Here is a 27,366-nt window from a genome sequence, read left to right on the forward strand (position 1 = left end):
AGCCCCCTACATCCCTCCTTAACTCTGTCTGCCATCTCCTGCAGCCTTCTCTATCTCTGAAGCATCCTCCTGTCTCTCTCTCTCTCTGACCGTGTGGGTTCTCTCCATTCTGGTGCCCTGCGTGTTCCGGATTTTTAATGATTTAAATCCAGATTTAAATTATTCCCCATTGGTGGTTCCCTCTCCGATCTTCACCCCTCCCCACTTTAGTGAGGTTTTCCCAGTTTCTCCTCCTGTCTGCATGGGAGAGGAGCTGCGAGGCCGGGCGGGCGCTATAGGAATGCAGGTTGCTGTTGTTGTGGCCGGCCGCTGAGAGCCGGGTGCCCAGTGATTAGGGAGGGTCTTGTTGCAGAGCCGCCCCGTGTGCTGGGAGTGAGCTGCTCGCTGAGCTGCAGCCGCAGCCATTCGGGCCATCTTCAGGCTGAAGGGGGCATGGTCCCCGGGCACTGAGCCCCCTCCCTCCAGCTGCCGGACACAGGGGGCCCAAGCCCCGACACGACAAAGGTTCGTCTGTCGCTGCGCTGCATTCCTAGCGCCCCTGCCCTCCATCTTCCTATTCCCCCCTCCCTCTATACCAACCCCCCCCCCGAACCCCCTCACCGCCCTCCTTCCCAATACCTGCTCCCTATTAGCCCCCACCCCCAGAAAGCTGAGATCCAGAAGGAAATTAGGCAAATACTCAGTTCTATCCCTAATCCCCCCCCCCTTGTCATTCCCTGATTCCCCCTTGTCATTCCCTGTCCCCCCTTGTCATTCTCTGATTCCCCCTTGTCATTCCCTGTCCCCCCTTGTCATTTCCCCCCTTGTCATTCCCTGTCCCCCCTTGTCATTCTCTGATTCCCCCTTGTCATTCCCTGTCCCCCCTTGTCATTCTCTGATCCCCCCTTGTCATTCCCTGTCCCCCCTTGTCATTCTCTGATTCCCCCTTGTCATTCCCTGTCCCCCCTTGTCATTCTCTGATTCCCCCTTGTCATTCTCTGATTCCCTCTTGTCATTTCCCCTCTTGTCATTCCCTGTCCCCCCTTGTCATTCCCTGTCCCCCCTTGTCATTCTCTGATTCCCCCTTGTCATTCCCTGTCCCCCCTTGTCATTCTCTGATTCCCCCTTGTCATTCCCTGATTCCCTCTTGTCATTTCCCCTCTTGTCATTCCCTGTCCCCCCTTGTCATTCTCTGATTCCCCCTTGTCATTCCCTGTCCCCCCTTGTCATTCTCTGATTCCCCCTTGTCATTCCCTGATTCCCTCTTGTCATTTCCCCTCTTGTCATTCCCTGTCCCCCCTTGTCATTCTCTGATTCCCCCTTGTCATTCCCTGATTCCCTCTTGTCATTTCCCCTCTTGTCATTCCCTGTCCCCCCTTGTCATTCCCTGTCCCCCCTTGTCATTCTCTGATTCCCCCTTGTCATTCCCTGATTCCCTCTTGTCATTTCCCCTCTTGTCATTCCCTGTCCCCCCTTGTCATTCCCTGTCCCCCCTTGTCATTCTCTGATTCCCCCTTGTCATTCCCTGATTCCCTCTTGTCATTTCCCCCCTTGTCATTCCCTGTCCCCCCTTGTCATTCTCTGATTCCCCCTTGTCATTCCCTGATTCCCTCTTGTCATTTCCCCTCTTGTCATTCCCTGTCCCCCCTTGTCATTCCCTGTCCCCCCTTGTCATTCTCTGATTCCCCCTTGTCATTCCCTGATTCCCTCTTGTCATTTCCCCCCTTGTCATTCCCTGTCCCCCCTTGTCATTCTCTGATTCCCCCTTGTCATTCCCTGATTCCCTCTTGTCATTTCCCCTCTTGTCATTCCCTGTCCCCCTGGACATTATCTGCCATTGCCCCCACGACATTCCATATTCCTCCGTCATTCTCTATTCGCCCCGGTCATTCCCCATAATGCCCCTTCTCATTCTCAATAGAATACCCCTCTGTGCCCCCTCCCTCTCTGTGCCCCGTCCCCTCTCAGTGCCCCCTCTCTGTGCCCTCCCCCTCTGTGCCCTCTCCCCCTCCTCCCCCCTCAGTGCCCCCTCCCCTCTCTGCCCACCCCCCCCCCCTCCCCCCCGTGCCCTCTCCCCTCTCTGGGTTGTCCTTGCCTCTGCCGCCGCTTCCCAATCCGCCCGGAGAGCCTCTGACTGCAGTCGCTGGTTCACACCAGCAGCATCCCCCCCCCACACCCTCTCCCCACCCCCAGAGAGCGCCAGGGACACGGTGTCCCCCAGCCCAGGGGATGGGGAATGAGGAGTCGGGCAGCACTGGGACTCCCTCCCTGGGAGAGCAGTCGGTGCAGGGAGCCCGGGAGTTGCTGCAGTCTGAAGACTGTGTGCGGGGAGAGAGGGTGATGCTGCTGTCCGGGACACTCTCCGGGTGTAAGCAGCAGCACCGCTTACCGGAGATACTTCGCCCAATACAATGATGGAATTTATACAATGTTGTGGCTTAGCAGAATGTTTGACATTGTTTTGGCTTAATTCAGAATGTTTAACACCATTTTGCGAATTTTTGGGTTGAAATATCAATGAGAGAGTCAAACAGCACATTTGGGGGTCAGTTCAGAAACGATTTGGCTTACTTCACATGCAATTATTGAAGATTTCCATGTGTTTCTTTCCTGGTGAGTTGGTGGACACAGTTCCCCACTTTTATCGCAAGATTCTATCTGATCCTGATGATAAATTCCTAATATTAATTATGTCGTCCTTCCAACTCACAAATTCATTAGAGTTGGGAACAAATTCCTTTAATCGGTTCGTTAATTCAGTGTATATTCTTGAAACGTTTCCTTTATAAACAGAAAACGATTCTGACTCTGTCAAATATTCTTTGTGGTTTAGGTCCTTGATGCTCTAGAATTTGTATGGTACCCGAGATGCAGTCTCTTGTTTTATTTAATGTACCTGTTTTTCTGAACATTCTTTGTGGAGGTAGATTAATGCTGCAGAACCTCTAAATCTTTTTAATCGGTGTTGTCCCAGAGTTCGATTCCCTCAAGCACTCCCTGTTTGGATTCGACAATTATGTTCAGCAATCCATGTTGAAATTTAGCTGTCACCTATTGACCCAATTACCTCAATGGTTTAAATGTATTCTGTCATCTTAGCACAGGAACCAAAGTATTCCTGTAGTATTTGACCTTTTTTTGTTACATGCTTGTCTTAGATGACAATGGCTCGAAGGTCGAAGACAGAGAGTGGTGGTGGAGGGTTGTTTTTCAGACTGGAGGCATGTGACCAGTGGAGTGCCACAAGAATCGGTGCTGAGTCCACTGCTTTTTATCATTTATATAAATGATTTGGATGTGAGCATGAGGTATAATTAGTAAGTTTGCACATGACACCAAAATTGGAGGTGTAATGGACTGCGAAGAATTTTCCCTCAGATTACAACAGGATCTGGACCAGATGGGCCAATGGGCTGAGAAGGGGCAAGTGGAGTTTAATTCAGATAAATGTGAGGCGCTGCATTTTGGGAAAGCAAATCTTAGCAGGACTTATACACTTAATGGTAAGGTCCGAGGGAGTGTTGCTGAACAAAGAGACCTTGGAGTGCAGGTTCATCGTTCCTTGAAAGTGGAGTCGCAGGTAGATAGGATAGTGAAGAAGGCGTTTGGTATGCTTTCGTTTATTGGTCAGAGTATTGAGTACAGGAGTTGGGAGGTCATGTTGTGGCTGTACAGGATATTGGTTAGGCCACTGTTGGAATATTGCATGCAATTCTGGTCTCCTTCCGATCAGAAAGATGTTGTGAAACTTGAAAGGGTTCAGAAAAGATTTACAAGGATGTTGCCAGGGTTGAAGGATCTGAACTACAGGGAGAGGCTGAACAGGCTGGGGCTGTTTTCCCTGGAGTGTCGGAGGCTGAGGGGTGACCTTATAGAGGTTTATAAAATCATGAGGGGCATGGATAGGATAAATAGACAAGGTATTTTCCCTGAGATGGTGGAGTCCAGAACTAGAGGGCATAGGTTTAGGGTGAGAGGGGAAAGATATAAAAGGGACCTAAGGGGCAACTTTTTCACTCAGAGGGTGGTACGTGTATGGAATGAGCTGCCAGAGGAAGTGATGGAGGCTGGTACAATTGCAACATTTAAGAGGCATTTGGATGGGTATATGAATAGGAAGGATTTGGAGGGATATGGGCCAAGGGTTGGCAAATGAGGCTAGATGAGGTTAGGATATGTGGTCAGCGTGGACTAGTTGGACCGAAGGGTCTGTTTCTGTGCTGCATATCTCTATGACTAAAGAGATATCGCTTTGAATAAACATCAAACAACAGCTACAAACATTATGTTACTAATCCATTCAAATCGAAAGAATGTTAAAATAACAGAGAATCATATTAAATGTTAATAATTATTTGACCATTATTGCAAGCTGTAATTTCAACAGCTTGTATTTACATTGCTTCCTTAATAAGCCCAAAGCATACAAAGGAACATTCTCCAATAAAATCTGACATGAAACCACATGAGATAATGTGACTAATAATCAGAACCCTGATCAAATATACAAGACCTGAGGAGTGTCCTGTTGATCACCGAGAGGTCCATTGCAGAGAGCTTTATGGAAGGGGTTTTCATGGTTGGGGCCCTGGGGAGCAGAATAAAGATGTCAATTTCAGGGAATTCGAAATTCCTGAAGCAGGAGGCACTAGAATTGCAGGAGTTCACACAGAATTCTTCAAGAGGTACAGGGTGTGGAGGAGGTTTCAGTGTAAAGGGACATATTCCTTGCGGAAATAGGGATCCAAGTGGGCACAGGGGGATTATATATGAATCAGAGTTCCAGTTGGACTTATCACTGTATGTGGTGACATGGGTTCACCAAAATAAAATCAAACACCTTTTATTGGTTGGAAAAAAATGTAAAGAGACAATAACAATTGCAGATGGTGGAATCCAAAATAGACAGGCAGAAGGCCGGAAGAACACAGCAAGGCAGGCAGCATCAGGAGGGGGAGATGTCGACACTTCAGGTGTAACCCTTCTCCAGGACTGGGGGTGTGGGTGAGGGGAGCTGCAGATAAAGGGGGTGGTGGGGGCAGGGTGGGGAAGTGGGGAGAGGTGGAGACAGGGAGAGGGTACGATCTGGTTGGTCAATGGGAGGAATGGATCCGATTGGTGGCTGGGAGGGGGAGGGGCTGGGAATGGAATCAGGGATAGGGAGGGAGAGAGGTTATTTGAAATTGGAGAACTCAGTGTAGAGTCCTGAGGGCTGTAGGGTGTCCAAGGGGAGGGTGAGGTGTTGTTCCCCCACCAGGCGCTGGGGTTGGTTGTGGCAATGGAGGAGGCCAGGGATGGTCATGTTGGAAAGGGAGTGGTTGGGGGAATTGCAATGGACAGTGACTGGGAGGTCAGGTCAGCCCCTATAGACCCGGCTGTGATGCTCGGTGAGCTGTCCCCTAAGTTTACGTTCACTCTCCCCAAAGTAGAGAAGACCATCAGGAGCACCTGATCTTGTAAACGAGGTTGGAGGGGAGGCAGGTGAACCTCTGTCTCACCTGGAAGGACTGTTTGGGGCTCTGGATGGAGGTGAGGGTTGGGGTACCGGAGGGGGTTGGGGTACTAGAGGAGGTGGGGATACCGGAAGGGGTTGGGTACTAGAGGGGGTAAGGTACTAGAGGGGATGGGGGTACCGGAGGGGGTTGGGTACTAGAGGGGGTGGGGGTGCCAGAGGGGGTTGAGTACTAGAGGGGGTGGGGGTACCGGAGGGGGTTGAATACTAGAGGGGGTGGGGTACTAGAGTGTACCGGAGGGGGTTGGGGAACCGGAGGGGGTTGGGTATTAGAGGGGGTGGGGGTAACGGAGGGGGTGGGGTACCAGAGGGGGTTGGGTACTAGAGGGGGTGGGGGTACCACAAATTAGAGGAACAACACCTGATCTTCTGCCTGGGCAGCCTCCAGCCCAGAGGACTTAACATTGAGTTCTCCAATTTCAAATAACCTCCCTTCCCAGTCCCTCCCCCTCCCATTGAGCAACCAGGTCATACCCTCTACCTGTCTCCACCTATCCCCCCCCCACCCCCACACACACACACGCCCAGTCCTGGAGAAGGGTTACACCCGAAACGTCAACATCTCCACCTCCTGATGCCGCTTGGCTTGCTGTGTTCTTCCAGCCTCCTGCCTGGAGAGAATGTCAAAGCTGTATTAATCTTGTTTCAAACTGTCGTTAAAATACTTGAAGTGGAGGGTACAGCTCTGGTTCCACGTACAAATGATTCTGACACTGGGCAGCATCCTGTGAAGATTTACAAAACTGGTATGTGAGTTGAGGATTGGGCAGGCTGAGACATCTTAAGGCTGATCCAAGTCTTGAATATTACAGAAGAATTTGACAGAGACACTTCTACTTGAACTGAGGGCATCGATATCAGAAAATCACTAACACAGGGGAACCTCAATTATCCGAACATCGGATTATCCAGCAAAATCGCAGGGTCCCGATGCTCGGCGAAACTATGTTACCTGGCATTCAGTTATGCGAAATTCGATTAACCGATCAAAGTAGTCCCTGCCTGTGTCATTCTGTTAATTGAAGTTCCTCTGTATATCCAACAAGGCATTCAGGAGATAAGTCTTCAACTGAAATACGCAGGGAATGAGGAATGCACACCTCCATGACGGCTGGAGGTGAATGACATCGCCGCATTTAAAGGGAGGTTGGGATAGACACGGAATCAGAGGAGATAGTAATGGCTGAAGTTAATAGGAGGGGAAGGTCCAGGGAGTGGTCAAGCCGGTTTCTGTTCCGTATCCTCGGTGTCATTTCACCGTCACTGGGAGATGTGCCATTTCTGTATTCACCGGACAAAAATCCAAACGTTCTCCAGCCCCCTTACCTCATGACGTTGACTCTTTGCCTTCCTGCTGTTGTGGCCTCCCAAATGCAATGCATGAAGAGGTTAACCTAGTGGGATCTCCTCAGGAGCTGCTGTTGGGCTGGCGAACAGGGCCTTGACTATTGCCCCAGACAGCACCTTTTCTACAGTAGGACTCCCTCCCCACCGTGTAGGATGAAGGACTGGCTGATTGATGCCTCAATCCTAGTACATCTGAATAGATGAAAACCTGTTGTGATGGGTCTCTGAGGAAAAGGGGGAGGGGGGGGAAATGGACTCACAAGTGTCCTTCGGTTTTGAGGTCAACGGTCATTTCTCAGGAGGGTCCATTCTTCCAGTCGGTTTCTTGCTTGGTAAAATGTTGCAATTGAATAGAAACTGTGAGCTAAGCACAGTGCAGAGTGTAGCATTGGGAAAGGTAGGCCCTGGATTGATAACAGAGGGTAGCAGTGACGATGCCAACTCCCCCAGGGTGTGGTGGTGCGATGGCTTTGTTACTGGGTCAGTGATCCTGAGAATGTGAACTCGGATGTTGAAACATATAAAAGCTGTGAAGTTGCCAGATGTTTGTAAGGATTCAACTGGTTCATTAATTGCCTTTGTACTCGGAAACCTGCTGTCCTTACCCAGTCTGGGTGTACTCGTGACTCCTGTCCCACACAGGATGTAGCAGGGTTGGTATTCGGCTCATCACGCTCACACAGCTCATCAAATGAACACCATTACCCACGATCAATCTCCATCGCCTAGACCCCGTCACCTTCTCAAAACTCCCCCCTCAGCCACTGAAACCAAGTTCTGACACACTAATGTTAACAAAGGTGGAGGTCAACAGCTTGGATAAACAGTGCACCACTTCAGATGATTTCGGTTTTAAGATGTTGGCTCTCGCCAAGAGTGAAGCAATCTGCTGAACTGCCTCATCCTTTCCCTTGCACAAAAAGCCAAAACCAAACCTCCCACGAGATGTCTCCTTGCCTCAGCCCTGAACTCTTTTCTTTCAAAGGAACCATTCCGTGTGACAGGAAATATCACAAACTGTTCCACCTTCGCCTTCTTGACAAACAAAGTTGACAACATATCCTCCCCCAACAGCTCATGGGACCACTGCCTTCGCCCTGATTCTGTTCCCCTCTCTCTCTGCAATTGAGTCCTTTAACACTAAGACAGGGTAGGAACAGGAGTAAGCCGTACAGCTTTTCAAACCGGCTTTGCCATTGGTAGGATCGTGCCTGATCCCAAAATTCCTCACGTCCACTTTCTTGCCCTTTCCCGATCACCCGATTCCCCGACTTGATCAAGAATCGATCTCAGCCTTAAATGTACCCAAGGACCCTGACCCCCAGGGAGTCCATGGGGCAGTCTCTGTGGTAAGGATTTCCAAAGAACTCTCAACCCTCAGAAGAAATTCCTCATCCTCGCCATCTTGAATTGGGGCCCCTTCACTCTGAGACAATGCCCTCTGCTCCTGGGCTCTCCCATGAGGGGGAAACATCCTCTCAGCATTGCCCCTGTCCAGCCCCTATGTTTCGATGAGATCGCCTTGCGTTCTCCTGAACTGCAGTGTGCAGAGTTCCAACCTCTTGAGCCTTGGCTCAGAATACAATCCCTCCATCCCAGGGATCATTCCAGCAAACCTTCTCTGAAGTGCCTCCAATGAAATAATATTTCCCCTAAAACAGGGGAACAAAATTACTCTCAGCAGTCCAGATGTGGTCTCATTGTACAATTGCAGTAAGACTTGCCTACTCTTACATTCTAACTTGCTCCTACACTATTACCACTAGACTTTACAACCTTGTAGTCACAGCTCCATGACAACTGTTGTCACGGGCTTGAGAACAACCGTGAGATCTCAGATTTTGTGCTATGCACTGTTTTTGGTTTTTACAACAATGCACTTTCAATAATTTTCAGGGGGTCACAGTGTAAGGATAGAGGACAGGCCTTTTGGGACTGAGATGAAGAGAACTGGGACAGCACGGTGGCTCAGTGGTTAGCACTGCTGCCTCACAGCGCCAGGTTCGGTCCCTGCCTCAGGCAACTGTCTGTGGTGGAGTTTGCACATTCTCCCCGTGTCTGTGTGGGTTTCCTCCGGGTGCTCCGGTTTCCTCCCACAGTCCGAGGATGTGCAGGTCAGGGTGAATTGGCTATTCTAAGTTGCCCATATAGTGCTCAGGGCTGTGTAGGTTAAGTGTATTAGTCGAGGGTAAATGTAGAGGAATAGGGGGATAGGTCTGGGTGGGTTACTCTTCGGAGGGTCGGTGTGGACTTGTTGGGCCGAAGGGCCTGTTTCCACACTGTAGGGATTCTCTATCTAGGCGAACCCGTGGAACTCGCTGTCGCGGAATGTGGTTGAGCCCAAAACATTGAATGTTTTCAAGTAGTTAAAGTCACAAGTCACACGACACCAATAGGTTTATTTGAAACCACAAGCTTTCGAAGCACTGCCCCTTTGGCAAGTGGAGTTGGGCTATAACCTGATGCCGTGTGACTTCTGACTTTGTCCACCCAAGTCCAACCCCGGCAGCTCCGTATTCAAGTAGTTAGGTATAGATCTTGGGGCTAAAGGGATCAAAGAGTATGGGGAGAATGTGGGACTGAGGTGGATGAGGAGCCATGATTTTGAATGGAGGGAGCAGCAGGCTCGAAGGGCCGAATGGTCCACTCCTGCTGCTGCTGTTTGGTGTGTTCCTGTCTTTAAGGAGTGTACAAGTCGTTGTTGAGGTTTTGTTTGAACAGCACTCGTGTGAAACACTTTGGGGTGTTTATTATGTAAAGCAGCACTTCCCAAACTCTTCCCTCCCACTATGACCCCATTTCAAGGCTGGAACTGCGTCAGTGAGATCTGGGAGAGTGGGAGCAGAGTGAGGCCTGACTGTGAGAGCAGGAAGGCAGCTGTTACAACTCAGTCAGAGCTCCACTGCCTTTGGCCTGCAGCTCTCAATCCCAGTTGGCGTCCTGACCCTCACTTTGGGAAGTCCTGATGGAAAGGCATATAACAAATACAAATTGTTGAGGTATGAGAAGGTCGCATTGTTTGGGGAAAAAAAAAGACAAGTTTGCATTTAGAACAGGCTGCACTTTCTGGAATGATGTGGTTTTGAGAATGTTTCAATGTCAAGGCTTTGAACTGCAGTTGTAAAATGTTGGGACTTTCTGTTGAATATCTGGCGGCTATTTTAAACTCAGCTCACGTCTCCCAAAATTGATTGTGTTCTTTGATTAATTAACACAGGGGATTGATGACTTGAGTGCTGCTGAGTACTTGAACTTTCAAGAGGTTGAGCCAATGTGACATGACAAACGAGACTGTTTGCCAGCTCTCTGCGTAGCAATCCAGTCAGTCCCACAGCCCGGAAACTCTCTTTCTCCCAAGCGTCCTTCTGATCTCCTTCTGAAATCACTGAGCGTTTCCACAGAAACATCGAACATGGGAGCAAGAGTAGACCATTTGGCCCTTTGAGCCTGCTCTGCTACTCAGAACGATCATGGCTGATCATCCAACTCAATCCCCTGTTACCATAGAAACGTAGAAAAGAGGAGGAATAATTTTGCCCCCATTTCTATTGCTCTAACGAGCCGTGTGTTCTGCACAATACCATTTACTGCATTAATACAAGATCTTCACCAGCTCCAACCCCACAACTGTACCAAAACCTGTTTCCCCCTAAATCCTTCAATCAGAACAACCTGTCCTTGATGTTAAATTGCCACGTCACTGACTTGTTCAAATGATTTGAAGGCATCAGATTCAAGGGGCTGCAGCCGACACAGAACTGAATGAGACAGAAAGCAAGGCTCGTGATATTTCAGACAAAAGGGAGCTATACAGTCAAGATTAGAGTGGTGCTGGAAAAGCTATCGAGTGGTTGGTGTGAGGATCAGTGCTCCTTGCTTGGCAGCGGTCAGTGCCTGAACTTGGGGTAACTGCACGGAAGGGTAGGAGCAGTCTTCAGGAGGATGGAGACGGGGCTGCTGAAAGGGCAGACAAATCGCAGCAATGTGGCAGAGAGATCTCGAATGCTTCATTTTGAAAAGGACACGCAGAGGAATAAACTGGTGCAGCTTCTATCAGTGCTACAGTAAACGGCATATTTTTCACTGCCAGTCTTTGAAGTTAGGAGAGCAAATTCGCGAAGCTATTTAGAAGAAGCTTTCTGGATCATAGAATCAAATAGGGCAGAAGAGGCCCTTCGCCCCATCAAGCCTGTACTGCCAACAGTATACTCCCACCTGCACTAGACCCACAGCCTTAAATGTTAAGGACATTTTAAATGCTTGTTCCAAGTACTTTCTAAAGATTGAGGTTTCCCATCTCAACTACCCTGCCCGTCATCATGTTCCAGATTCCCACCACCCTCTGTTTAAAATGTCTATCCTTACAAAATCTCTTCGAAACCTCCTGACCGTCACTTTAAAATTATGCTCCCTTGTTCTAGGCCCCTTGGTTAGACCATCCAAGCCCCTCTACACCTCTATCAGGTCCCCCCTCAACGTCCTCTGTTCCAAGGAAAAGAAGGCGAAAGTGGGTACTGCAGATGCTGGAGATTAGAGTCAAGATTAGTGTGGTGCTGGAAAAGCACAGCACAGACAGCGTATACGAGGAGCAGGAGAATCGACGTTTCAGGAAGGGGCCTTTCATCAGGAACGAGGGGGTCCTGTCTGAAATGTCGATTCTCCTGCCCCTCGGATGCTGCCTGACCTGCTGTGCTTTTCTAGCACCACCCTCTGATCTTGACTCCATGGAAACGAACCTGAGCTCAGCCAGCCCCTCTTCATAGCTGCAGTGCTCCATTTCAGGCGCCATCCTGGTGAATCTCCAGGGCAATCCCATCACATCCTGAGCCTTCTAACGGATGCTTTGTGTACAAAATCAAATCAGTTATGCTGAAACTTGTTCTTACTTAAAGGAGCAATTAGAAGCTGACTCATTCTTGCACGGTGGCCTTTCAGCCTGCCAAGCCTCTGCTGGCTCTCGACAACAATTCCACTAGGTCCTCCTGCCCACTGTTTCCCTGGAATAGTGTGTGTGTGTGTGTGTGTGTGTGTGTTTGGAGGCAGGGAGAATTCCTCGTGTCGATATGGTTTCTTTTGACAATAACATTAAATCTGTTCCCCTGATCTTTTCCACCCACGAGAACAGATTTCTCTCTCCTGTCTACTCTGCCCAGACACCTCGTGAATTTAAAAGAATTGATCAAGTCTTCCCTCTCCCTTTCCACCCCCTGCCCCACCTCCTCCATCCTGTCCATGTCACTCAAGGCCCTTGTCCCTGGAACCATTTCTGCAGCCTCTCGGAAGTCCTAAGAGTCAGAGATACATCACAAAAACAGAGTCATAGAGTCATAGAGACGTACAGCACAGAAACAGACCCTTTGGTCCAACCCGTCCATACTGATCAGATATCCTCACATCACCTCTTCCAATTTTCCAGCACCTGGCCCATATCCCTCCAAACCCTTCCTATTCATATACCCATCCAGACGCCTCTTAAATGTTGCAATTGTACCAGCCTCCACTTCCTCTGGCAGCTCATTCCATACACGGACCACCCTCTGTGTGAAAAAGTTGCCCTTTAGGTCTCTTTTATATCTTTCCCCTCTCACCCTAAACCTATGCCCTCGAGTTCTGGACTCCACCACCCCAGGGAAAAGACCATGTCTATTTATCCTATCCATGCCCCTCATAATTTTATAAACCTCTCTAAGGTCACCCCTCACCTGACAATGCATGGAAAATATCCCCAGCCTATTAACCTTCTCCCTTTAGCTCAAACTGTTCAACCCTGGCAACATCCTTGAAAAGCTTCAGAAAAGATTTACAGGTTTCACAACATCCTTCTTATAGGAGGGAGACCAGAATTGCACATAATATTCCAACAGTGGCCTAACCAATGTCCTGTACAGCCACAACATGACCTCCCAACTCCTGTACTCAATGCTCTGGCCAATAAAGGAAAGGAAAGACTATCCTAGCTACTTGAGACTCTTCACCGTCCTTCCCACAGCACAGTGCCCTGGGTTCTATTGGACATTCCCAGAGAAGAAACAGTTTCTCTGTTTTCTCCCCATTATGTGCTTGTAACTTTCATCATCTCAAGCAGATCACCTCTGAATCCCAAAGATCAACAAGCCATGTTGGTGTAATCTATCCTCTTAATCCCAACCTTTGGAGTTTGCTCGCAATCTGGCGAATCTGCACTGAATCCACTTTCAGGCCAATATCTCTTTCCTGATCAAGAGTCCTTCCAGCTGACCAATCAGAACTTCCTACTGGATCTGAAGTGGACTGTCTGTCTGATGGGGCAACAAACTTTACAAAGGGAATTGGGCAAATACTGAAAAGCTAATTCCAACAGCTAATGCAAGCATGATGGACTGAATGGCCTCCTGTCCTGGATGATTCCTTAACAATATCAACAAGGAACAAGAGGAGGCCACTCAGCCCTTTGAGACTGTTCCAGCCTTCTATAAGATCATGGCTGATCTGAATTGAACCTCAACTCGCCATTCCTGCACAGTATGTAATCAAGAATCTATCTACCTCTGCCTTAAAGATTCTGCATCCATTGCCTTTTGGGAAAAGGAATTCCAAAGATTCCTAACTCACAGAGGAAAAATGTTCCCGTCTCTCTATTTTAAATGGAACGAGCACTTGTTTTCAAACAATGACCTCTAGTTCTCCCACAAGAGGAAACATCTTTCCCAATCCACCCAGTCAAGTCTCCTCAGACTTTTGTTTCAATTAAGTCACCTCTGACTCTTCGAAGCTCCAGAGGGGTTAATGTCCAAAATGTTGACTCTCCCGCTCCTCGGATGCTGCCTGACCTGCTGTGCTTTTCCAGCACCACACTCTTCAACACTGAGCTCTCGATTCTGCTCTGGAAGGTTTGAACAGTAAAGGACATGTTTGTTGGGGTAGTCAAAATTAGCCGAACTCAGTGCATTCCAAAACCCCTGAGACACCGATGTCCAGTTGTAACCTGGGAATATTTCAAACGTGGAGCGTATGATATGGGGTGGAGTCACTGGTTCTACATAAACGAGTCTCCGCTGATGAGATTTCTCCAGTATTTGAAGTTCATTTCCAACACGGAGGGTATCCTGCACTTTTTAACCACGCAGGAACAGCAGAAGGCCATTCCTCCCATCAAGCCTGTTCTGTCACTCATTTAGATTAGGTTTGGTCGTCCACCTATTTGCCACTTTCCCACATTACCCTTTGATGTCACTAGTCTCCAGAAACCTATTGATTTCTGTTGAACCCTGCTCAACACTGAGCTTCCACAGCCCTTTTGGGGTACAAGATTGAAAAAGGGAGGACAGAGGGTGACCGTGGCAGAGACTTGGAGGGTAAAAGGGCAATGGGGCTGGGCAGCAGCATATGATAGGCAAAAGGAATTTTGGAATTCCTTTTCCCAAAAGGCAATGGATTCAGAATCTTTAAGGCAGAGGTAGATAGATTCTTGATTACATACTGTGCAGGAATGGCGAGTTGAGGTTCAATTCAGATCAGCCACGATCTTATAGAAGGCTGGAACAGTCTCAAAGGGCTGAGTGGCCTCCTCTTGTTCCTTGTTGATATTGTTAAGGAATCATCCAGGACAGGAGGCCATTCAGTCCATCATGCTTGCATTAGCTGTTGGAATTAGCTTTTCAGTATTTGCCCAATTCCCTTTGTAAAGTTTGTTGCCCCATCAGACAGACAGTCCACTTCAGATCCAGTAGGAAGTTCTGATTGGTCAGCTGGAAGGACTCTTGATCAGGAAAGAGATATTGGCCTGAAAGTGGATTCAGTGCAGATTCGCCAGATTGCGAGCAAACTCAAAAGGTTGGGATTGAGAGGATAGATTACACCAACATGGCTTGTTGATCTTTGGGATTCAGAGGTGATCTGCTTGAGATGATGAAAGTTACAAGCATATAATGGGGAGAAAACAGAGAAACTGTTTCTTCTCTGGGAATGTCCAATAGAACCCAGGGCACTGTGCTGTGGGAAGGACGGTGAAGAGTCTCAAGTAGCTAGGATAGTCTTTCCTTTCCTTTATTGGCCAGAGCATTGAGTACAGGAGTATAGGCATAGGTACCAGACTCGCCCTTCAGAAGCCAGGATCTGTGGAATTCTGCTGTGTGCAGTTCACTGCACAAGCCAAACCCTCACAGATGCAGGAGGATTGAATTAGTCCAGTACAGAGTAGGAGACCCCTGAGCAGCCTCTCGCAATACCACTAGGCATTCCTGTGTCACTGATCACGTCAAAGAACCAGGGTTTTATAGGGGCTTCCAAAAACACAAAGGACACCACATTCCCATAAAATGGGACAAATACAAAGACCAACAAAGGGCCACAAAGCGGTTTCTTGGAGCGGCTGAAAAGGATTACGGAATGGAACTTGCAAGGTACAGAAGAGACAAAACAAAGAGATGTCACAGTTATATAAAGGGACGGTGGCTGGTTACTGAAGGTTGAGAGTGGGGACATCACCAGTGACGATAGGGAAATGGCAGGCATGCTGAATGATTATTCTGTTCCAGTGTTCACAGCAGGCAAAAAGAAGAGGATCCCTTGCCAGAAATCCAAAAAGAAATTCCAAGGATCAGGGACCGGGTCTGAATAACATGAGCTTCGGTAAATCATCGATAAAAGGGGGAAACTAATGGAGCTGAGAGTTGAGAAATCTCCAGGACCTGGTGGTTTCTGTCTGTCTGTCTGTCTGTGTGTGTGTGTGTGTGTGTGTTCGGAGTGCACACTGCCGACGCCCTAACCATAATCTTTCAGAGTTTCCTGGATTCAGGAATTGTACCTTTGGATTAGAAATTTGCTCATGCCAACCCCGCTTTTTAAGGAGGGTCACAGAGGGAAACCAGGAATGTACGGTTAGCCTAAAATCTGTGGGATGTGGGAACTATTGGGGTCTATCATCGAGGGCAGGGGAACTGATAGGTGGATCGATGTTGACTTTATGGACTTCCACAAGGCTTTTGATAAAGTCTGTCACACGTGACCGTGAGCTAAGGTGAAAACCCGAGAAATTGAGGGCAAATTACTTTCATAACCAGACAGGAAAATGGCTTAAAGGGTCTGTACTCACATTAGCAGGATGTGATGAGTGCTCTCCTGCGGGGATCTGTGTTGGGACCTCAGTTATTCACAATATTCATTAACGACTTAGATAATGGCGTAAAAAGTCAAATAAACAAATTTACTCACGACACAATTGGGCAGCATAAAATTAAAACAGGATATTGGTAGATTAGGTGAATGGACAAAGCTGCAGCAGATGGATTTTAATATAAGCAGACGTGAGGTTATCGCTTTTAAACCAAGAAAGGATAAATCAGGGGTTTTTTTTTAAGAAGGCACAATGTTGAACACAGTGGGTGTACAAGATGATTTAGGGGTTCAGGAACATAGCTCTTTGAAATGCCATCAATGGGTGCAGAAATAGTCTAGGATTGGAATACTAGCCTTCATACCTACACAGCTAGAGTATGGGGATGCTGCAGTTGTACAAACCCTACATAAGCCCCTACCAGTACAGTGAGCAGTTCGGGGGACCACACCTTAACAAAGGACGTTTTGGCCCTGGACAGAAGTCATCGCAGGTTTACACGGACGATAGTGGCCCAAGGGGGAAGGGGGGGGCCTGTGAGATAAATGGGGGAGGGGTGTAGGAGGTGGGGCTGGGGAGGAGGTCACTGGGAATGCAACAGGTAGATGGAGGTGGGGGTGATGGTGATAGGCTGGGGAGGAGGGCGGAGCAGATCAGTCGGGAGGAAGGTGAACCGGTAGAACCGTTCCACCCTCCTCTCCAACCATCACTTTCGCCCCCAATCTTCATCTACCTATCACATTCCCAGCTACCTCCCCCTCCCCCAGCCCCACCCCCTCCCATTTATCTCTCAGCCTTATTCCTGATGAAGGGCTTATGCCTGAAATGTCGATTCTCCTGCTTCTCGGATGCTGCCTGACCTGCTGTGCTTTTCCAGCACCACCCTCTCGACTCTGATCTGCAGCATCTACAGCCCTCACTCTCTCCTTCCAAGGATGAAACTTGGACTTCAGGGGGGTTAAGTTCTGAGGAGAAATTAGATTAAAGATCTAATTTATCTCTCGAATTTAGAAGGGTGGGGGAATGATCTAATTGGACGCCTTCAGGGTATTAAGAAGGAAAGACAGGGTAGAGAAAGATGAACTATCTCCACTGGTTGGAGACTCTAGGACCAGAGGGCACCGTCTAAGAATTCGGGCCAGGCCATTCAGCGGGGAGATGTTAGAAAGCTCCTCTACTCACAAAGAGTGGTGGAGGTTTGGAGCTCTCTTCCTCAACGGCGATCGATGCTAATTCAATTGTTAATTTAAATCAGAGACCGGTTTTTGTTAATCAAGGGTATGGAGTTAGATGGGCCTTGGCAGACATATGGAGTCAGGTCATAGGTCAAGCAATGACCTTAACAGCAGAACAGTCTGAAGGGGATGAATGGCCTACTCCTGTTCCTGTATCTCCCCCAACCCTCACTGATACAAAACCAAAGTGACGGACAGTACCTTCCCGCTTGTGCACACAGGACACTGGTTAGAGCTAAGCTGGAAATCTCTGTAGGCTCCATACTTCAGGAAGACAGTGCACATGTTATAGACAATGGTTCCAGGGTCTACAGCCACACGCAAGATTGGAGAAGTTGGGACTGTTTTCCTCAGAGAAGGGAAGGCTAACAGGAGATTTGATAAAAGTTTTCAAAACTGCGAAGGGTCCTGACCGAGTGGATATGGAGAAACTGCTCTCACTCACAAACAGACCGAGTACTGGAGGGAACAGTGTTTTACACACAAACCAAATACAAGCAGAGGGATATCCTTTTTTTTCCCAGATCAAGGAGTTAGGGTTGGAAATGCACTGTCTACAAGTGTGTTGGAGGCAGGTTCTACTGGAGACAGTGAACGAGAAACTGTGCGCGGTGTCACAGGCAAAAGGCGCAAAGTCAAAACTGCCATGATCCGGTTTGTATCTGGGTTCACTCACGGCATTCCATTCATCCAGGTACAACAGGGCGAGAGACATCGGGACAGATACGCGGACAGGAACGGTTTAGAGGGATATGGGTCAAACGCAGGCAAATGGGACGAGCTCAGTTTAGGAACCCAGTCAGCAAGAATGAGTTGGATCAAAGGGTTTCTTTCCGTGCTGCCTGACTCTAAAAATATTGGGCGGACGTGAGGGCTGCAGATGAGGGTCAAGATCAGAGTGGTGCTGGAAAAGCACAGCATTCGAGGAGCTGGAAAATCGACGTTTCGGGCAAAAGCCCTTCAGCAGGAAACTTAAAACGATTGGTACCTGGGATGTGGTGTCAGTGGCCCAGGCCACTATTTATTGCCCATCCCTAATTGCCAAGAGTCAAAGGTCAACTGTGATGCTTTGGGACTTGAGCCAGACCAGGTAAAGATGGAAGATTTCCTTCGGGGAAATCTTCATGAACCAGATGGGCTTTTTGATGATCAACAATAATTAGCTGGTTGCCGCGAGGCTAGCTTTCATTTCTGAAAATAAGTTTCCCCATCGGCCATTGGTGGGATTTATCCCCATCGGCCATTGGTGGGATTTATCCCCATCGGCCATTGGTGGGATTTATCCCCATCGGCCGTTGGTGGGATTTATCCCCATCGGCCGTTGGTGGGATTTAACCCCATCGGCCATTGGTCGGATTTATCCCCATCGGCCGTTGGTGGGATTTATCACCATCGGCCGTTGGTGGGATTTATCACCATCGGCCGTTGGTGGGATTTATCACCATCGGCCGTTGGTGGGATTTATCACCATCGGCCGTTGGTGGGATTTGAACCCAGATCCTGTGTCTGTACTCCCATTACAGCACCACCCCTCCACAAAGAGACAGCATCAGTTAAACTTGAGTTGTCGTTGCATCTAGCAAGACACGCAAACATTAGCAAATGTCTCTCTCTCTCTCTCTCTCTCTTCCAGGTGAAGGCCATGATGAAGACTTTCCACTCCACTCCTGCCATGCTGAATGTTCCAGCCAAGAATTCCTACCGGATGGTTATCCTGGGAGCCTCCAAAGTGGGAAAGTCTTGTATTGTCTCCCGATTTCTGAACAGCCGGTTTGAGGAGCAGTACACTCCGACCATTGAGGACTTCCATCGCAAGGTCTACAACATCCGCGGGGACGTCTACCAACTCGACATCCTCGACACGTCTGGGAACCACCCCTTCCCCGCCATGAGGAGGCTCTCCATCCTCACAGGTGGGTTTGCACACAGACACACACACACACGCGCACACAGAGAGACAAGCACACAGACACACACACACACACACACACACACACACACACACACACACACACACACACACACACGCGCACACAGAGAGACAAGCACACAGACACACACACACACACACACACGCGCGCACACAGACACACACACAGACACACGCGCGCGCACACACACACAGACAGCACACAGAGACAGACACGCACACATAGAGACACACAAAGACATGTACACAGAGAGACACAGACACACAAAGAGAGAGACACACACGCACACATAGAGACACACACACATGTAGAGACGCACATAGAGACACACGCACACATGGAGACACGCACATAGAGACAGACAGACAGACACAGAGGAAAAGAATCCCTCTATCTCGCTCTTTATCAGGATTACATTCTATCGGTTTGTTTCCAACCAATTACTAATCTCATATCACCGAAACACACATAATTCGGGCAAAGTACAAGGGCTGTAGTGAGGGAGTGGGTATTTGGGTGTTTTGGGTCTAGAAACTGATTAGGAAAGAAGTCCGAAAAACAATGGTGGAGGCAAAATTAAAGTGCAATGTAATATTCACAAGGAATGTGTAACAGACGAGTTACAATATCCAAGTAAACAACACAATTATTAGGATAGGTATAAGGCCATGAGGAGATACAGATGATAAACTGCATGTTGTTAAATTGTCACTTTCCCTTATCACAAGGGAGACGGACATTTTGAGCATGGCAATAAAAGAAAGAGAGAAGGGGAAAGGGGATTCAATTAATAAACTAATTATATAGAGAGAGGAGGAACGTGTGGCCTGGATAGATTGTACCCACACACAGTAAAAGGTGTTAAGGAGGATAGAGACTTTACTGCATCAATTCACAAGGCAATAGAATACTGCTAAAGGATCAGTGTTTACCATAGAGAAGGACATAGAAGATTTAGAGTGTGGGGAAATAGATGGTGACATCTTGCAAAATGTCCAGATTACGGAGGTGAAAGTGCTGGATGTCTTAAAATGTATAAAGGTGGATAAATCCCCAGTTCCTGATCAGGTGTACCCGAGAACTCTGTGGGAAGCTAGAGAAGTGATTGCTGGGCCTCTTACTGAGATATTTGTATCATCGATAGTCACAGGTGAGGTGCCGGAAGACTGGAGGTTGGCAAACGTGGTGCCACTGTTTAAGAAGGTAATGACAAGCCAGGGAACTATAGACCAGTGAGCCTGATGTCAGTGGTGGGCAAGTTGTTGGAGGGAATCCTGAGGGACAGGGTGTACATGTATTTGGAAAGGCAAGGACTGATTAGGGATAGTCAACATGGGTTTGTGCGTGGGAAATCATGTCTCTCAAACTTGATTGAGTTTTTTGAAGAAGTAACAAAGAAGATTGATGAGGGCAGAGTAGTAGATGTGATCTATATGGACTTCAGTAAGGCGTTTGACAAGGTTCCCCATGGGAGACTGGTTAGCAAGGTTAGATCTCATGGAATACAGAGAGAACTAGCCATTTGGATACAGAACTGGCTCAAAGGTAGAAGACAGAGGGTGGTGGTGGAGGGTTGTTTTTCAGACTGGAGGCTTGTGACCAGTGGAGTGCCACAAGGATCGGTGCTGGGTCCTCTACTTTTCTTCATTTATATAAATGATTTATATAAATGATTTGGATGCGAGCACAAGAGGTACAGTTAGTAAGTTTGCAGATGACACCAAAATTGGAGGTGTAGTGGACAGCGAAGAGGGTTACCTCAGATTACAACAGGATCTGGACCAGATGGGCCAATGGGCTGAGAAGTGGCAGATGGAGTTTAATTCAGATAAATGCGAGGTGCTGCATTTTGGAAAAGCAAATCTTAGCAGGACTTATACACTTAATGGTAAGGTCCTAGGGAGTGTTGCTGAACAAAGAGACCTTGGAGTGCAGGTTCATAGCTCCTTGAAAGTGGAGTCGCAGGTAGATAGGATAGTGAAGAAGGTGTTTGGTATACTTTCTTTTATTGGTCAGAGTATTGAGTACAGGAGTTGGGAGGTCATGTTGCGGCTGTACAGGACATTGGTTAGGTCACTGTTGGAATATGATGTGAAACTTGAATCGGGTTCAGAAAAGATTTACAAGGATGTTAATCTTGGGGGATTTGAGTTATAGGGAGAGGCTGAACAGGCTGGGGCTGTTTTCCCTGGAACGTCAGAGGCTGAGGGCTGACCTTATAGCGGTTTACAAAATCATTAGGGACATAGATAGGGTAAATTAGACAAGGTATTTTTCCTATGGTGGGGGAGTCCAGAACTAGAGGGCATAGGTTGAGGGTGAGAGGGGAAAGATATAAAAGAGACCTAAAGGGGAACTTTTTCACACAGAGGGTGGTGTGTGTATGGAATGAGCTGCCAGAGGATGTGGTGGAGGCTGGTACAATTGCAACATTTGAGAGGCATTTGGATGGGTATATGAACAGGAAGGGTTTGGAGGGATATGGGCCAAGTGCTGGCAGGTGGGACTAGATTGGGTTGGGATATCTGGTCGGCATGGACAGGTTGGAGCAATGGGTCTGTTTCCATGCTGTACATCTCTAACACAGCTGGACAGTTCACGTGATTTCTGTATTTAAAAATGAAGACAAAGCAATTCTAAGAAGCTATAGAGTAATGTTGGTGGGAAGGAAGATAATGGAATTCTTTGTCAAAACTAAAATAGAAAAATATCTAAAAATTGACAGTATAAAATAAGAAGAGTGTGTGTGGCTGTCAAAGAGCAGTCATGTTGGATCATGTAGATGAGTACAAAGTGGTAGATGGAACATATTTGGAATTTCAAAAGTTCTTTAACAAGGTACCACATAGCAGTATGGAGCCACAAAGAGCGATTGGCAGCTCTCTCCACGTACTGGATTAGTGGTGCTGGAAGAGCACAGCAGTTCAAGCAGCATCCAAGCAGCGAAATCGACGTTTCGGGCAAAAGCCCTTCATCAGGAATAAAGGCAGTGAGCCTGAAGCGTGGAGAGATAAGCTAGAGGAGGGTGGGGGTGGGGAGAAAGTAGCATAGAGTACAATGGGTGAGTGGGGGAGGGGATGAAGGTGATAGGTCAGGGAGGAGAGGGTGGAGTGGATAGGTGGAAAAGGAGATAGGCAGGTAGGACAAGTCCGGACAAGTCATGTGGTGGAAGTTTGAAACTAGGATGAGGTGGGGGAAGGGGAAATGAGGAAGCTGTTGAAGTCCACATTGATGCCCTGGGGTTGAAGTGTTCCGAGGCGGAAGATGAGGCGTTCTCTCTCCACGACAGAGTGATCATTGATGATGGATAAATTGAGGGGAAGCTAAGGAGGCTCCCACAGCAGCTGCAGGAATTAAACCTGGCCTTTCTTCCTGCATCACAGTCATCCACGTGTTGACTGATGTGGGGGGTTCAGCAGAACTGGTCAGTTCAAGGTCATTACGGAGACTGGTGAAAAGTATCAGTGGTGAACGAAAAGCACAGGTCAGGCAGCGTCTGAGGAGCAGGAGAGTCAACGTTCTTTTGGCAGAACCCTTCATCAGGAATCAGTTTTTCAAAGGCATTGGTGCTGGGATCACTTTTGATCATCATTTAGATCAGGCAGATACTGTGGTGACTATACCACTCCAGTCATTCAGAAGCTCAAACTTTTGGGCGGCACGGTGGCACAGTGGTTAGCACTGCTGCCTCACAGCGCCAGAGACCCGGGTTCAATTCCCACCTCAGGCAACTGACTGTGTGGAGTTTGCACATTCTCCCCGTGTCTGCGTGGGTTTCCTCCCACAGTCCAAAAAAAAATGTGCAGGTTAGGTAAATTGGCCATGCTAAATTGCCCGTAGTGTTAGCTATGGGGTAAATGTAGGGGTATGGGTGGGTTGCGCTTCGGCGGGTGTGGACTTGTTGGGCCGAAGGGCCTGTTTCCACACTGTAAGTAATCTAATCTAATCTATTTGATGTCATACTCACAGTGGAAACAAATCTCACCATGGCAGCTGCTGGGATTTAATTGAAATTCAGAGACTCAACTGATGACAAGAACAGCTGTCATTGAACCCATTTGGTTCACCAGTGCCCTTAAGGAAAGAAATCTGCCAACCATACCCAGTCTGGCCCACATGTGACTCCAGACCCACAGCATTGAGAGATTCCTTCTGAAATAGTGCAGTAAGCCAATTGGTCCAAAGGCAGTGGGGGGCAGTAAATGCTGTGGCGCTTATATCCTGTGAATGAATTTTTAAATATTATTTAGACTTGAAAATGGGTCCTTTCCCTAGGATGGGGGATTTCAAGACAGTGGGGTACAACTTTAAGTTGTGAGGAGAGAGATTTTTAAAAAAAGACATGAAGGGGCAAATCTTTTACACAGAGGAAGTGCTGGATATGGGTACAATTGCAACATTTACTGGACGTTTGGATGGATACATGAATAGGAAAAGTTTGGAGGGATATGGTCCAGGAGCAGGCATGTTGGACTAGTTTATTTTGGGATTGGTTTGTTTAGTTTGGGATCAGCTTGGACTGGTTGCACCCAGAAGGTCTGTTTCTGTACTATGTGAATCTCTGACTCCAAGTGTTAGATAAAGGCCCGATGCCTGAAATGTTGATTCTCCTGCTCCTTGGATGCTGTATGACTTGCTGTGCTTTTCCAGCACCACACTTTTCAACTCCAAGTGATAGATGACATAATTTGGGAGGTGAGGTGAAAACAGACGATGGACGGTGTTAATAAACTTGCAGAACATTAAATGGAAAATGAACTTCAAAGGAGTTAAATTTGAGATGGTGTAGTTTGGGCAGAAGAACAAGGAGATCAGAAACCTGTTGGAGAATGTGTCCGGATGGACTGGAGGGAGAGAGATCTGGGTGAACAGATACAGGTCACTGTTGGTGCTCAGGATCAGGAGAGTCTTCATCAGGATCAAAGACTTGGCCCGAAATGTCGACTCTCCGGATCCTCAGATGCTGCCTGAGCGGCTGCGCTTTTCCAGCATCGACAGCTCTCCCTTTTACCTGGATACAGGTCCCTGTCCTCCCGGGAGTGAGGTGATGGCCGGAAGGCTGGGGCCATAGGGAGGGGGTGGGGGCTGGGGCCTGGGGCCATAGGGAGGGGGTGGGGGCTGGGGGCATAGGGAGGGGGTGGGGGGTGGGGGGGGTGAGGGTGAGATGGGGGTGAGGGGGGAGAGGGGGTGGGGGCTGGGGGTTGTGGGGGGAGAGGGGGTTGGGGGGAGAGGGGGTGGGGGGGTGAGGGGTGGGGGGGGTGAGGGGTGGGGGGGTGAGGGGGTGTGGGGGGTGGGGGGGAGAGGGGGTGGGGGGTGAGGGGGTGTGGGGGGTGGGGGGGAGAGGGGGTGGGGGTGTGTGGGGGTGTGGGGGGAGGGGGGGAGGGGTTGGGGGGAGGGGGTGAGGGGGGGGAGGGGGGGGTGAGGGTGAGGTGGGGGTGAGGGGGGAGGGGGTGTGGGGGGGTGGAGGGGTGAGGGTGAGGTGGGGGTGAGGGGGTGAGGGGGGTGAGGGGTTGGGGGGGAGGGGGGGGTGAGGGTGAGGTGGGGGTGAGGGGGTGAGGGGGGGTGAGGATTTGAAGTGATGGATCTGCCCTACCTGCTCCTGGAGGATATTTTTCGAAAATCACTAGTTTTTGAAGCTGCTGTGAGTTTTGTTTCATTGGAGGAACTTTTTAAAATCCAAACCAATCCCCGGGGACTGACAAAGACAGACCGACCCTCGAGCACCCTCTCCCTTCCCCCATGGGCGGAGTGTTTCCGGTGTGTGCAGCACCCTCTCCCTTCCCCCAGGGGCGGCGTGTTTCCGGTGTGTGCAGCACCCTCTCCCTTCCCCCAGAGGCGGTGTGTTTCCGGTGTGTGCAGCACCCTCTCCCTTCCCCCAGGGGCGGTGTGTTTCCGGTGTGTGCAGCACCCTCTCCCTTCCCCCAGGGGCGGTGTGTTTCCGGTATGTGCAGCACCCTCTCCCTTCCCCCAGGGGCGGTGTGTTTCCGGTATGTGCAGCACCCTCTCCCTTCCCCCAGGGGCGGTGTGTTTCCGGTATGTGCAGCACCCTCTCCCTTCCCCCAGGGGCGGTGTGTTTCCGGTGTGTGTAGGACCCTCTCCCTTCCCCCATGGGCGGTGTGTTTCCGGTGTGTGCAGCACCCTCTCCCTTCCCCCATGGGCGGTGTGTTTCCGGTATGTGCAGCACCCTCTCCCTTCCCCCATGGGCGGTGTGTGCAGCACCCTCTCCCTTCCCCCATGGGTGGTCTGTTTCCGGTGTGTGCAGCACCCTCTCCCTTCCCCCAGGGGCGGTGTGTTTCCGGTGTGTGCAGCACCCTCTCCCTTCCCCCAGGGGTGGTCTGTTTCCGGTGTGTGCAGCACCCTCTCCCTTCCCCCAGGGGTGGTCTGTTTCCGGTGTGTGCAGCACCCTCTCCCTTCCCCCAGGGGCGGTGTGTTTCCGGTGTGTGCAGCACCCTCTCCCTTCCCCCAGGGGTGGTCTGTTTCCGGTGTGTGCAGCACCCTCTCCCTTCCCCCAGGGGCGGTGTGTTTCCGGTGTGTGCAGCACCCTCTCCCTTCCCCCAGGGGTGGTCTGTTTCCGGTGTGTGCAGCACCCTCTCCCTTCCCCCAGGGGTGGTCTGTTTCCGGTGTGTGCAGCACCCTCTCCCTTCCCCCAGGGGCGGTGTGTTTCCGGTGTGTGCAGCACCCTCTCCCTTCCCCCCCGGGTGATCCTCTGTCTCTTGGTTCCAGGTGATGTTTTCATCCTGGTTTTCAGCCTCGATAATCGCGGCTCCTTTGATGAGGTGGAGCGGCTGCGGAGGCAGATTATTGAGTGTAAGACCTGCCTCCGGGACAAGGCGAAGGCGGCGGCGGCGGGGGGTGTCCCCATGGCGGTGTGCGGTAACAAGGTGGACCGGGCCGAGCTGCACCGGGAGGTCGGGGCCGAGGAGGCCGAGCGCCTGGTCGCCGGGGACGTTAACAGCGTCTACTTCGAGATCTCGGCCAAGAAGAACTCCAACGTGGAGGAGATGTTCCGGGCCCTCTTCTCCTTGGCCAAGCTGCCCGATGAGATGAGCCCGGCCCTTCACCGCCGGCTCTCGGTGCAATACCCCGAGGCTCTTCACCGAAAGTCGTCCCGCCTGCGGCGCGGGGCCAAGGAGCTGGGCGCCTTCGGGATGGTGTCGCCCCTGGCCCGCAGGCCCAGCCTCAACAGCGACCTGAGGTCCATCCGGGAGAAGGTGCTGGGCCGGGGGCAGCGGGAGAAATGTCTGATCCAGTGAGTCCCGGCTCCAGTCCCTCACAACAAAACACTCCAGCTCCTGGTAACTCTCTCTCTCTCTCTCTCTCTCATCATTGTCAAATATCGGTTTATTTCCCGGTGTCAGACCCCGAGGGGGTGACTCCAACTGTATCTGGGGGTGATCTCTGCAAAGTGCAGCTCAATCCCAACTCTTGGTTATTTAAAGACACGGGATGGGTTGTTTCTGGCTGTGGACAGTTGTCCGTGTTGGTGGCTTCACCTTTATTTCAATGTACTTTATTGGAATGAGATCCGTTCCTTTCTAAAATATCATCTCTAACCCTACTCCTGAAAGTTCACACTTTCCTCAATCTGTCTGTTCCTCCAGGACCACTGTCCCAGCAACTCCTCTCTTGCCAATGTTCCCTCCCTCCTCTCCGCTTCTCTTGCCTCCACCACTCACCTTGTCCTCACTGTCCTACTCTTGTCCACAGCTTTCACCCTCCCCACAGCTCGTGTCTGCTGTTCTGACCCCTGTTCAATGTCCCATCCACACTCTCTTACCCTCCCTTTCTCCCTAACACCCAGCTCACGTCCAATTTACCTCCCTCTCTCTCTCTATACATTCCTGACCCTATCCACTGAGTTTCACTGCACACTTCCAGGGCACAATGATGTATTATATCTATTCCCACCCTGGGCATCTTTCAATTCTGTCCATTTCTCATTTCTTTCCCTCCAGCTCATTCCATTCTAGTTATGCTTTTTGCAGTGAGATTCAATAAAGTTGAAACTTGCCATAACTTTTCTATCGAGCGTGTGGTCCTCTATACTGTGAGTCGTGGGGGTGTCAGGGAGAAGTCGAATCATCGTTTCCCTAAAAGTCCCGAGAGGTTTTGGTGGATAATACAAGCACGCAGCTGCTTCTGTCGTGAGGATGATCTGCTCACAAAAAACCTGATCTGATCAGCATTCGGTGAAATGGAAACATCTGACAAAATGGAATCTGAGCAAATGAAAATTGAGTGAGTAAATCAGTAAGAGAGGGAGACCAA

At 49.5% G+C, this 27,366-nt stretch overlaps 1 protein-coding gene across 1 annotated transcript; it reads left to right on the forward strand.

Annotated features, from left to right (window-relative positions):
* The first annotated feature begins 342 nt into the window (after positions 1 to 342).
* LOC140489181 (GTP-binding protein Rhes-like) lies at positions 343 to 27,114 on the forward strand. Its single transcript, XM_072588434.1, has 3 exons — positions 343 to 504; positions 18,801 to 19,080; positions 25,822 to 27,114. Exons 2-3 carry the CDS (start codon positions 18,810 to 18,812, stop codon positions 26,349 to 26,351), a joined length of 801 nt encoding a protein of 266 aa, XP_072444535.1. The 5' UTR covers positions 343 to 504; positions 18,801 to 18,809; the 3' UTR covers positions 26,352 to 27,114.
* The last annotated feature ends 252 nt before the right edge of the window (positions 27,115 to 27,366 follow it).

Source organism: Chiloscyllium punctatum, chromosome 18 (genome assembly GCF_047496795.1).
Source record: "Chiloscyllium punctatum isolate Juve2018m chromosome 18, sChiPun1.3, whole genome shotgun sequence".
Taxonomy (NCBI): Eukaryota; Metazoa; Chordata; class Chondrichthyes; order Orectolobiformes; family Hemiscylliidae; genus Chiloscyllium; species Chiloscyllium punctatum.

Bases quoted from the DNA above. Each gene is read 5' to 3' on its own strand.
- LOC140489181 (XM_072588434.1), top strand. From the start codon at position 18,810: ATGATGAAGACTTTCCACTCCACTCCTGCCATGCTGAATGTTCCAGCC. The intron at 19,081-25,821 runs GTGGGTTTGCAC...TCTTGGTTCCAG, and splicing joins GAGGCTCTCCATCCTCACAG to GTGATGTTTTCATCCTGGTT.